Source organism: Taurulus bubalis, assembly GCF_910589615.1.
Source record: "Taurulus bubalis genome assembly, chromosome: 1".
Classification (NCBI taxonomy): Eukaryota; Metazoa; Chordata; class Actinopteri; order Perciformes; family Cottidae; genus Taurulus; species Taurulus bubalis.
In genome coordinates, this window is record NC_136589.1 from 45,887,228 (window position 1) to 45,899,880 (window position 12,653).

At 42.5% G+C, this 12,653-nt stretch overlaps 1 protein-coding gene across 1 annotated transcript; it reads left to right on the plus strand.

The window, feature by feature from the left end:
• Positions 1-1,946: 1,946 nt before the first annotated feature.
• Positions 1,947-12,448, plus strand: dglucy (D-glutamate cyclase; the record flags this gene model as incomplete). Its single annotated transcript, XM_079214256.1, has 14 exons — positions 1,947-2,049; positions 2,690-2,843; positions 3,019-3,105; positions 3,445-3,598; positions 3,998-4,148; positions 4,236-4,358; positions 4,451-4,696; positions 5,651-5,768; positions 6,287-6,429; positions 6,554-6,653; positions 7,142-7,290; positions 7,838-7,957; positions 9,476-9,636; positions 10,527-12,448. The coding sequence occupies 14 exons, from the start codon at positions 1,947-1,949 to the stop codon at positions 10,686-10,688; spliced, it is 1,971 nt and encodes a 656-aa protein (XP_079070382.1). The 3' UTR covers positions 10,689-12,448.
• Between the last annotated feature and the right edge of the window lie 205 nt (positions 12,449-12,653).

Below are 12,653 nucleotides of genomic sequence, written 5' to 3' on the forward strand. Positions count from 1 at the left end.
TCTCCAGTTAGAGTTGTGATTATTTCCTTCACTTGACACATTTTACGAAATAATACAGTTGAGATGCACATTTGTTATTTCTGGGTACAATGACTTAGAATAGTAACATTATTAACATAGATTAAAGTGGGACCTCTTACAGGTCTGGCACCAAAAGGTTTCCCTCACAGAGGTTGGTTACCTTTAAAAACAGGGTGCGAAAATCCCCCTGCGCCTATTATCAGACAAACAACAACAACATATTATCTCCGGAACCACATCGTTGTTTAACTTCATTTAAATTGCTACAACACCGCAACCCTTGTGAGAAGATACATCTGGTGTGAAACATCATTCAAGTAACCGTTAAGTTGAAGTATTTACATAAACTCCATTTTTGAACCGAACAACACAGTTTTTTGACTGAAACTCCTTTGAACACCCAAATGCTGTGTTCCATTATGATTGTTGCAGATTCCGATTCTTTAGGTCCTAATCTTTCCAAAAAGCTGTCTTATTAGTATGTTAGGGCACCATAATACAGTTTGAAAAACTCGGTGACCACTCAAGGAGGCATTTTTGGGAAATCTTTTTTTTGTTTTTTTTGCAGATATGCATTTTTTTCCAAGACTTTGCTGAACAAATACATACAATAAACACAAGTATTGGAATTAATTTGGGGTTCCTACGACGACTCAAACTGGAAAAAAAAGTCTGGAACCAAAACTGGTTCCACCGTGCTTAAAGTTAATGTAATATTTTTCTGTCTGCACAGGGCTCACTGTAACAGGCGGGCAGGAATGCACATGCAATGGGAAATAATACAGATATTACATTTGAAAGATTTAGGATTTTAGTCTACAACCTCATAACACATCTGTAGCTGTTTGGGTCCTCGTACTGTAGACGGGGGTCCCGGGTCCACGTTGCCTAGCTTGCCTAACGATAAATTCGGACCCTTTTTTTTTCCTGTAATCCAGAGTCTATCCCACTGGGGTGTCTGATCGTGAGTAGCTGCGACTTGTATGGAGCTTTTGTTCTATCTTTATTCAAGAGCATGGTCTCTTTCAATTGGGGGCGGTAATGCTTTCCCTCAAACCCCTGTCCTCACACTCCAATGACCTCTGCTTGCGCTTGGATTTGCTCTGCTTCTGCTCCAACGGAAGGCTGCTGGCAGACATAAGGTTGCTTCACAGAAGCTTCAGCCCTTCTCTTCTCACTCAGGCTGCTTCTGTCTGCTCTCAGGTTTCTCTTCTGCGTATGGATTATTTTTGTGAATGCCAGGTGTAATGTTGGCCAATGAAATGACCGCTGCCTTGTTGTGGGTATTCGTAAAGCATCCCTGACCAGTTCCCTCTTTAACCTTGCCCTACGGCTTTCTTATGTACTCCCCTTGCTTTGATTTGAGCACGAACTTCCTGTTAACCCAGGACCTGGGAGGAGCGCCCACCAAGTAGAGGCTTAGAGAAAGCCTTTTGTTCTCCAACCCCTGATAACGTGAATTGAAACAAAAGATGTTAATGGGTGAATTTATCATTGGTTTGACGGTTGAATTAATGAAAAAATGCAGTTCATCATTAGAGACTCAGGATAGTAAGAAGAAACAACTTTATTTAATGTTTCCTATCGGGAAACTTCAAAGTAGGAATGGGAAATAGAAGGTTAAATGTTCTCACAGTCGAAAAAAACCAAACCCATAGTGCATTCTCTCTACGTAAATCTTTTGTTTCCATACATTTTCTTCTGTCTCTCTTCAAACTGATGGCATACGCCTCTCTGGTAATGGTTCTCTCTTGACCCCATTGCTGCCCCCTTTCATCTTGAACCATTCGGTTTAATGATTGAACACATTCTCCACCTGAACATTAACCCTAGTGAAGTGGGCCAGAGTGGACGAGTTCTCCTCCAGTTTGTCCGTGGAATAGGAGAAAGTAACCAGAGTATCTAACGAAAGCGCCTGTTCCGTAATGGAGCCGTCACTTCATTTAAATTCTCTGAGTCCTGCTGAGTTGAGGTCGTTGATCCGGCAGGAAGACCCCAGAATACGCGCCACGACTGGATTAGCCAACGGTAAGAACCGGTGGATCACCTCTGTGATGCTGCATGTAACACTGGAGCCATGCACTGGTGGGTAACTGATATAACCTTAACCCATAGGTTGAGCAATTAGAGGGGACTATGGTATGAATGTGATTGCACTCAGCATAATATAGTAAGTCTGACTTCCTGCCTCATATTTATTAAGATATTCCATTAGTGGTATATTTGACGTTTCTGTTAAATCAAGACATTCAAAAGAGGTGTTATTAGTGGAATTATTAAAATCATAGAAGGAATAAATGATGCTTTGACAAGTTCTCAGCTCTGCATGTCGCTGCATGTTAGCCTGACAAACTAACAGCTCTATTCTCCAACGGTCTCTAATTTACACTCAACAACAAACCTGTTTTTAGGGATGAAGCAATTGTGACTCAGGAGCGATACTTGTTTCTGCATTCCACACATCTACCCTCTCTTAGAGTTGGTACTTTATTGTAGTAACATTAAGATATATCTGGGTTCCTTTTTGTTTCTGATATTATTTATCCATCAAAGTAGATTTGAAATCCTGGTCAAGCGGGCAATGCGCTGGAGACGATCTGGTCGTCTGATTGGTTTCTGTTGTGTTGTGTTGTGTTGTGTTGTGTTGTGTACATAAACTCTGTGTTAGGGTACCAGCAGGCCAATGTCGTCATCCTGCCCAATCATCTGGCCGATGACTTTGAAGCCTTCTGTCACAGAAACCCCGCCCCCTTGCCGCTCCTTTATCGCAGCCAATCAGGGGAGACTTCCTGTCCGCCTCTGGCGAGAGATGCTGACATAAGGTAGAACACCCGCAGTACGCCACACAGTGAGGAACTGTCCACAAGACTCACACCATCTCAAAATCCCTTTTAACTGCTGTCTGGTAATGAATTATGTTGAGGCTAAATGTATTTATAATTTGTTCAGGCATAATACTATCCATTATATCATGTTTGTGTCTTTCTGCGTCTTCAGGACAGATATTTCTCAATACTATGTGTATGAAGATGGTTGCCTGGTGAAAACCATCTCAAGTCTGCAGAGTTACAGCACTCAGCCTAGGTATTTAAAAATGACACACAGAGAACTGCACTGGTTGACATGCCTGCAGGCCAAAATGTGAAAATAAATGAATATGGTTCAAATAGAAGATAGACGATCATGTTTTAATGAAAAGGTGTAACTTATTTAAAGATGTTAAGCTTAATATGTATTTTGTATGTCTAAAAAAAACAGCAGCATCATTTGCAAGCATAAATAATGTTTTCTCTGTTCAGTGACATTCCTGATTCATAATATACAGCCTGCCATTGTTACTCCCAAAGGAATTAAAGAGCGTCCCTCACCTTGACTCTGTGATGCTACCAGCCTCACTCCTCTTTGTTTTCACTGTGCTCCCAGGAATGCTTCGGAGCAGCAGGCTGCACATCCCGGCCCGTGGTCCGACATGGTCTGCTTCTATCTGGGCTGCAGTTTTGGTTTTGAGGGCTTACTGAAGAAAGCTGGAATCCCAGTCCGGAACGTGGAGCAGGGCACAAACGTCAGCATGTACAGGGTATGGCACACATATCTACAAAGCTGCATGTGCTGCACATTCATTGTCACACCTTCTGTATCATTGACCTGTTGTGACAAGCAGACAGGGTGCATTCTGGGATGTACTGCAGCTATGGGTTACTGAAATAGCTGGGCTACTTTTGGTTAAGCTTGGCTAGAAAAAATAGCGTTGGGTTGGCCGAATTTGGCGTGGTTTTGAAATGATTGTGAAAATAATATTAGAAAACAAGCAGTCATCGTGGCAGTAAACTTCAAATTTAGTAAATATTTGATTGATGTGAGTGTTCAATCTTTGTTTGGTGTGTGTGTGTGTGTGTGTGTGTGTGTGTGTGTGTGTGTGTGTGTGTGTGTGTGTGTGTGTGTGTGTGTGTGTGTGTGTGTGTGTGTGTGTGAGAAGACTGCAGTTCCATGTATTCCTGCAGCAGTGTTCCGCTGCCCTCTAGTGGTCAGTATGCGTCCTGTTCCAGCTGGCATGCTGGATGCAGCAGTGGAGGTTACTCACCTCAACCCGCTGGCACATGGAGCTCCTGTACACATAGGAGACCCAGGTACACACACACACACTTTACACACACTTTACACAGACTAACAACCTTCATTTACAGCACATGACTTGGCTTTACTTGTGTGTGGAGCTCTCCTCGGCATACAGGACCTGTCCAGACCAAACTATGGGGAGCAAGTACAGCTGCAGCCTGGTGATGTCCCAGTGTTCTGGGCCTGTGGAGTGACTGCTATAGAAGCCATAATCAGCAGCAGTGAGCAATATGATTGGCTAGTGCTACATTCACTCATAACCTCCTCGTAGTATTTACAAGAAACAAAGCACTGTTTTTGTGTCTCTCTACAGAGCCTTCGTTGGCATTCAGCCACTCACCAGGCTGTATGTTCCTGACTGACGTCCAAGACTCGTCCCCTTCTCGTCCCACACCTCCACCCTCTGAGGGCCCCGTAAGCTCGCCCTCCACGGATCACAACCTTGAACTGATTCCTCTTTGCTTTTTGGTGTCCCACAATCCCTTGCTGTACAGCTTGGCATCTCAGAGGGCCGTGGCAAAGATCCGACAGCTGGAGACGATCATTGGAGAGGACCCAGGTAAACACGCGCAACCAGTGACGTCATTTGGGTTCTTAAATTAAACTTGAAGTAGTGCTGGAGGTCGTCATGAGTGGAATTTTATTTCAGCTGCAAATTATAGGCTGCAATTAACAATTTATTTTTAGCCAAGAAAGTGGCACTGTTTAAGAGATGATAGGTGTCCAGACACATATTGGATAGAGTATCATGACATTTTGTAGATATACAGATATTTATGTCAGCTAGCGCCATCATCAGGTCAAATTTGAATTTGTCCAATACTTTAGTTTATGACTAAATAACTGAAAAACTGATGCCGCTTCCATCAGCATGTACTTTAGTGTTATCTTAGCACATCTTAGCATGCTAACACAAAATAAAATAGGATGTTGGATATTTCCTGGCCGAAATAACCAATACTGCTCGTGGAAGTCCCAGACACATCGGTGGGTTCATGACATCATCGGGAAGCCAACCCAGTTCGGTGTCTTCACTCTGTAACTAGCAAGTCACATGTCGGTTGAATTAATCTGTTTTACTACAGCACTATGAACCCAAAATGAAAAGATTTTGCTTTGATTTAATTGCTGGAATAACTACATTTGGAGTATGCGTTCATATTTATACTGCAGCTGGCAAATGCCAATGATAGATATAATATAATAGATAATATAGAGATAATATATGATAGATCTCTCTCTGGCTCTCTATAGAGCTGCTGGACTTGCCTCTGTTGCCTTGGCTTGTAGGGTCATGTAATTCATGAGCAGAAGGGTTGCTTTGAGAACACTTAGAACAAAACACCGGTCTTTATATTATAAATTAATCTGAATCTAATGTGAACGCTAACAGAGACGCGAGCTGATAATGTTCAAGGGTGTATAGCTGTTTCACACCTTAAACGTGGGTCGATGGCTCACAGCAGCCTCTGGGCGTCAGTACCAGGTCTGCTTCCCTTTTTCTCTCAACCAGGTCAACGAGGGATTCAAGCTTTATTTGTTCAGGATGAACTTCTGCGCTCCTGCCTGGCACTCTCTCACTCATTCTCTGTTGCCATAACTACCGGCTTTCCAACCCACTACATGCACAGGTAGGTACCTGCACGCATACGTACTTATGAACGTGACACACAGGTATATTTACGTACAAAGTCATGGAGCGGTTCTCACGCTCCTGTGGTCTTACACCACATTGTCCTCGTCCCCATTCATTTGAATGGCTTGCACCCTGAAACACGTTGGTGCATAGTTAATTATTCAGTATGTGACCCGTTTGGTTTCCCGCCCATGGAGCACAACGTCTCTTAACTCGGCCAAAAGAGAAGTCTGGTGGATGCTGGCTGTTGAGAGAGCAGCAGGCAGTTAGTGCTGAGTCAAACGTTCCGCCTCCAGCTTTAAAGTCTCAAAGATCTCCGTTTCTTCTCTTTAGCTTCACCCGTGGCGATGAGCGGTGCTTGCAGGTTAGTTTTTTGATCACACTTCCTTGTGACTTTTGCCTGGATTGTCGCGGCAGACACCCAAAAGCAATGCATTGTGTTCCCTCATTGGCGACAGATAGTGACTGAACAGACATTTATTGAAATTAAAATCTATCCCCTTCCCCTTTTAGTCCCCCTGACGAGACTGACGGCCCACCTGGGGCCATTGCCATGGCGACCATGCTGCTGTCGCTAGGGAAACAGGTGACGATGGTGACGGACAGGAGAGCCTTGGAGATGAACCGGGGCCTCATTGATGAGGCTGTGAGGACAGGTGGGGGAGAGGTGGACCTCGACACTGAAACGATGTCATTGCTCTCGGCGTGTGTACAAGACACACGCCACAAGACACAAGGTCTGTTTGTGTCTTGGGTTAATAGTCTGCAATGCACCCCTAGGTGTGCTGAAAACTGCAATCCCATTGGTCACATTTGAAGACAGCGGGCCAGACGCTGCACTTCACTTCCTGTGTCACGATGGAGACCCCAGCAAGCCCAGGTGAGCTGACCTGTCAAGCGTGACTGCAGGAAGGATGAGGACACGATAAAATACCTTTTAGCGCTATTATGAAAGAAAGTAAACCTACATATTTTCACTCTGCTGTTATTTTCACACATTAAACATACAGGCACAAATATATAGGGCCTTTGCACATGCACTAAAGGAGAGATCATGGACAGATGATCTCCAGCAGTTGGGGTGTGGGTGCTTACTGGCACCAGCTGACAGTCCACGCTCCATACAGGGACTGGAACCAGCGACCCACTGACTTGAGTTTCTATGCCCCAAAAAGCAGTTCACATCAGGCCTTATTTTCTAGATTAGTCTGTCGTTGTCCTTAAGTGAGTGTCCTCGGTCTAGATATGTGTTAGTGATCACACTGGACTTTAATGTATCTGGTGTCGTCGGCATTATTTAAAGCCCTGAGTCTCTCAGCTTGAAGTCTCTCAGTGTGAATGGACTGTGCTCGTCTTTTTTAATACTAGATATGACCACCTTGTGGCGATAGAGCGCACTGGACGCGCTGGAGATGGAAATTACTACAACATGAGAGGAATCAACATCAAACACCTGGTGGATCCCATCGATAACTTGTTTATTGCTGCCAAGGATATGTCAGGAATATTAACTACTGGTAGGTCACCCATTCATTTTAGTCTTTTTCATGATGCTTTACTTATAGTACCTTTTTCTTACTATAATTTAGGGATTCAAATTTAAAGCGATAATGGAAGGATCATCAGTTCATAGCCTGTAAAAGAATAAACTGACTGCATGTTTTTTCCTCCGTTAAAGCCTAATTTACATATTTTACCAGCACACAAAAGTAAAACCAAAAAGTGAATTATAGATAGGGCTGCGACTGTCCTCCTTTTTGAATCATAGTATGAAGTCCATCAAATTCTCAGAGTGGAGGAACAAGTTGTCACTTAAATCCCCTCGATGGAAAACCAAAGCTCTTGAAACGTCTTAAGCTTTGGCACGATAACAGAGAAATATGATGAATCCAACAAACACCTGTTGTGTTGCTTTATGTGCCGCGCTGACTGAAATGATGCACCAATCCAATAAATCCGATTCAGTCAAGCTCTCGCAGCGAATCTGTTCTTCTACAAATGACTATGAACATGTCTGCCGCTCGCCTCTGAGTTTCCCCGTGTGTTCCTCTCTCTGACCTGCAGGAATCGGGGATGGCGGTAATGAGTTGGGGATGGGCAAGCTGAAGGGCATCGTGGAGAGTGTGATGCCCAACGGGGGCCTCATAGCCTGTGATGTTCCTGCTGACTACGCCGTCACTGCTGGTGTGGACTCTGTCTAACGTTAACACCGCAGATTATTGAAAAGCTTTTAATACTTGCTCCTGCATGTATGGATGCATAATATGCAGTCTGAAATGAAGGTACACACCAACAGGTGTCCGTGCAGGGTGCACAGACATCATGTCAAACATACACACTGAGCAGCTGGCCTCTGCGGAACCTCTCTGTATGTGGTGTGAGGAAATGCATATGTCATTTACCAAAAGTGGTGAGAAAGTTCCACCGTGGAGCAACTGTATTATCTCGGCCCTAATCTTTCATGAAAAGGAGACGTGAAACCAACAAGGGGAAATAAGCTGGTGCCTTATAGAGCAGTGACGTGCGGTAAAGTTTGTCGCTGTATATGAGCCCAATAGAGGAGCTTAATTCATCATTCAATTGGCAGCTTGCACATTGACTAGTGCTTGTTTTTCATATTTATCATCACACACATAGATACGGTCCATATTTGAGTCCACCAAGTTATAGCAGCTCAGAGAAAGAGCGCATTTCCTCTGCACCCTCTGTGTGCTTTCCATTTGCCATCGCAATTCCATAATTCATACTCATTCAATAGAAATAAAAACAGGTCATATGGACTACTGCAGTGTATGCATGGTTCTGCCTTTACTTGTAAATTAAGTCCCTTCGTCTATCCTTCTGGACAAAAATGACTTTGTTGTAAAAGTCCTCCTTATCTTCTTTTAGTTCTAAAAGTGTAGAAGAAGAGCAATAAAGTATATACCCGACATGCAGGCTCTCGCACGCCCCCTTTCTTGAGGCAGAGGTACTGTCTGCCTCCCTTCTGCTTTTCACTGTGGTTGTATGTCAGATCAGCGAGACTAAATAGGCTCTACACATACGACATACACTACCTATTATATGGAAAGAAAGGACATATAATAAAAATGTCTACAAATATTACAGTGGTGATAAACAATGAAAAAGCAAAAGGCATGCGCTCAACCCAGATTGCGTAATTGGAGGTGAAGCACCGCTCGTCTGCCTCACCTGTTTGAACAGGACATGCGCACATTCAGCGATTTTGATTATAAAAACACTTGAAATCATTGGAATCATACAGAAATTACATTTATAGCACAGATCAGTAGATAAATATGAATATTTACTTTATTTTATCATTATTTGTGTTTTATTATTTATGATGACATGGCTCTGCCTCTCCTGACCGCACGTCCCTGCTATATAGATAATATAGATAAGTGCTGACCTGACTGCTTCATTTCACTACATCCAAACTAGGTCAGTGTCCTGACATTCAATACAATTTTAGTTATCTCGGCTAAAGAAAGTTGGAAGTAAGGTCATGTGCTGATTATGAGACATTGGCCCTTGGGCACAGATGTGCAAAAGATGGCCTTCATATGAGCAAAACACTCTTTTTGTTGTCGCTTTATAATAGTTTGGGTCTTTTTTTAATATGTTTTATAACTCATAAAGAACCACCAATGTCTGTGGTTTACCTTCTCCCACTCTCACCAACGCCCTTTCCTCCTGAAGGGGTGTCTAACTGGGGCGGCTATGCTGTGGCCTGTGGGCTCTACCTGCTGCACACATGCCCCTCCCACCAGCGATACCGAAAGAAAGGACTGGGTTTGGAGCACACAACCCCCCAAGAACAGCTCCAGGACTGGACTGCTAACCTGCCATCTGTGGACAAGGTGACACACACACACACACACACACACACACACACACACACACACACACACACACACACATTTTTCTAAATATTCTCTTGAATAAGTGCTCTTTTTGAGATTTCCATCTGCTTTCTCACGTCCTCTTAATAATCAATATTGTGTGTTCTTCAAGATGTAAATAACGAGGAAAGTATAAAATGTATCTTCTTGATTTGCATAATACTATTTGTAAAGCTGGGAGTACTAGTTAGTTAGTAACTGAATTCAACAAATACTATTTTTAATTTGATTTACTGAAGTAGTAAACTACAAATGATAACTATCATTCAAGTATATCGTTCATGTGATGAAGGTCCTCACACACACACCCACCACAAATTAATTAAAAAACAGATAAATAAGATAGATAAGTGCATACATTTTCAAATGACAATGTTTGTAATCATATAGCTGTTACATACAAATAAAAATACTAAATGCAGTTTTTTTATCGCTTTTTAAATTAACAAAGTTGGCAATAAACTGTATTTTTGGAACGATTGAATATGTTTGATTTAAAAAGTAACGACCAAAGTCAAGAGCCCACAACATTCTCACAACTCTGCAGTTCCCATCAGCTCTGCAGAGCTTTAAGCCTCATTTACCTCGTTCTGACCTGCATACTCTCATCAGCCTCATTTCCAGCAGCAGCAGTCAGCTGTTTTGAGGAAAAATCCACATACACTACAACACCAAACAGTAGATGTCTAAGTTAGACTAGCTGGTGTGCACAGTGGACAGAGGCTGGACATGAATCCTAATATGATGCATAATAAGTGTTGTAAGTGTGAATGTTGTTTTGAATGAAATAGATATAGCTGTGGTACTTCTCTAGGACTACACTCAAACACGCTCTCTTTGTCCTCCAGGAGGAGTCTTTCCTCGCCACTCTGATGCGTTTTGGGATAAGAAGCGGGAAAACTGGTAACCTGGCCATGGAGGTGGATGGTTTGACCTTTCACCCCACACACTCTGACATCATCACCAGACTGCTGGAAGTCACACGAGGCGGCACCACTCCAAGCCTTTGATCCAATTATTCTGGTTACTCACAAAATGGAAAAGTGAATCATCTAAGTGTGTGATTGAGTATATTATAATGTAGTAGCTGTGTGCGCTCATGAAGAGAGAAGCACACCTGAGCACGCACACACACTCACGCACCGGCTATCCATGTGCATTCTGTTGCCTCTCTATTCAGATTGTGCATAAGGGAGTGAGAGAGAAAGGGCAGAATGAAAAGAGGTGTGTGTGTGTGTGTGTGTGTGTGTGTGTGTGTGTGTGTGTGTGTGTGTGTGTGTGTGTGTGTGTGTGTGTGTGTGTGTGAGAGATGCTGCCTTGGTTACCTTTCAGGCCTCTTCCTTGACTACCGGGGACAAAGCACACTGAAGTCAAATCTTTTATTTTCTCTCCTCTCTCTGTCCGGCTCGGTAATGAACGGATGAATCAGAGCTCTGACACTATTCTCATTAAATATACTACTTTAGAGGGGTATGGTGGAGTGTGAATAGCTGCGATGTTGTGGAGCTTTAGCACATATTTTCGAGCTATTAGCTGTTGTGTCGCTTAAAATGGGCTGTGATTTTGTGTTTACCTAGTAAACAGTTATATATCCTACTTAGCGTTATAGTGATGATTGTATAAAATCACTGACCACATGATTTACTTTTCAACTCCAGTAACTTTGTTCATGTAGTCAGATAGGGCTGCAACTAACGATTATTTTAATAATCGATTAATGGGTTGATTATTTTTTTCGATTAATCGATGAATCGGATAAAAAAACAAAAAATCATTCATTTCCAACCCTTTATTAAAAAACAGAACTGACAGTGCAAAACATCTTCAGAAAGCACAAACAGGTTGCTCCTTGAACATCCCTGAGCTGTTAATTAAAAAAATTAAATAATAATGGACTAACACTAAAAACATACACATGTATACTTTACATCTGCCAAATGTGAGCCCTTTTTACTGTAATTGATCTCCTTTGAGTCGATGCTGCATTTAGCATACCCTGCGTTATCTGTATGAAACACTGGGACAGAGGGAAGCTGTACTGCTCCTCTCACGTCTGTTTGGACCTCCACCTGCCTTAAACTCTTTCATTCACATCATCTGATCAATATCTGGGTCTCTTATCACCGCGACATCACATTGTTGGCTAAGCCCAACTACGTGATTTGCTTCATTCTACTTTGAGTAAAAAGAAAAACAACAACCTGCAGTCAGATCCGCCGGTTTAACGTTAACGAGTGACAGCGTGAACTGAACCAGACCGGGGGGTTACGGCATGTTTCATCTTGGTACGTTTTTTTACAAGCAAGACTGAACTGTAACGGAACATAACGGAACTTTAATGACAATACACAACCCAAACACGTTAGCTAACGTGATAGCAAGCTGACTAGCTTCCATTAAAAACAAGTTTGAGGGAAATGAAGACGCTGGAGACATCTTAACTCTGATTGGCCAAGACTCGACACTTCAAAGATGTTCTATTTTTGTGAAGATCACGATTTAAACTTTTCTTAGTGTCTCACTCCAATCTCAGACACGCTGGCAGGCCAGTTGCTCCGCTCTTTTTTTTCTTCTCCACGACTTATTGAAGTAATAATCGCGCGACACAACGAATTGATGATGAAATTCGTTGCCAACACTTTTGATAATCGATTTTTATTGATTTTATCGATTCGTTGTTGCAGCCCTATAGTCAGACATTCAATAATAGTTGAACATTGTTGTACAATATTGCTGGAATTATAATGTAATTTAAATAAAAATGATGCCACTCGTATGAAGTCTGTCTCATAAATGTTTGTTTGCTTTTCTTCAACTTTCAACTTATAGCAGAAATATACATGTTTTCAACCTGGTCTAACAGTTTTGGTCCCTCTAGCTAATTCCCCTCTTTGCTGCTAGCTCAGGTGTGTTTGTGGTGTCAGAGCCTTTTGAAGGATCGTTCATGTAAATATCACACAAAAAATGCCTTGCTG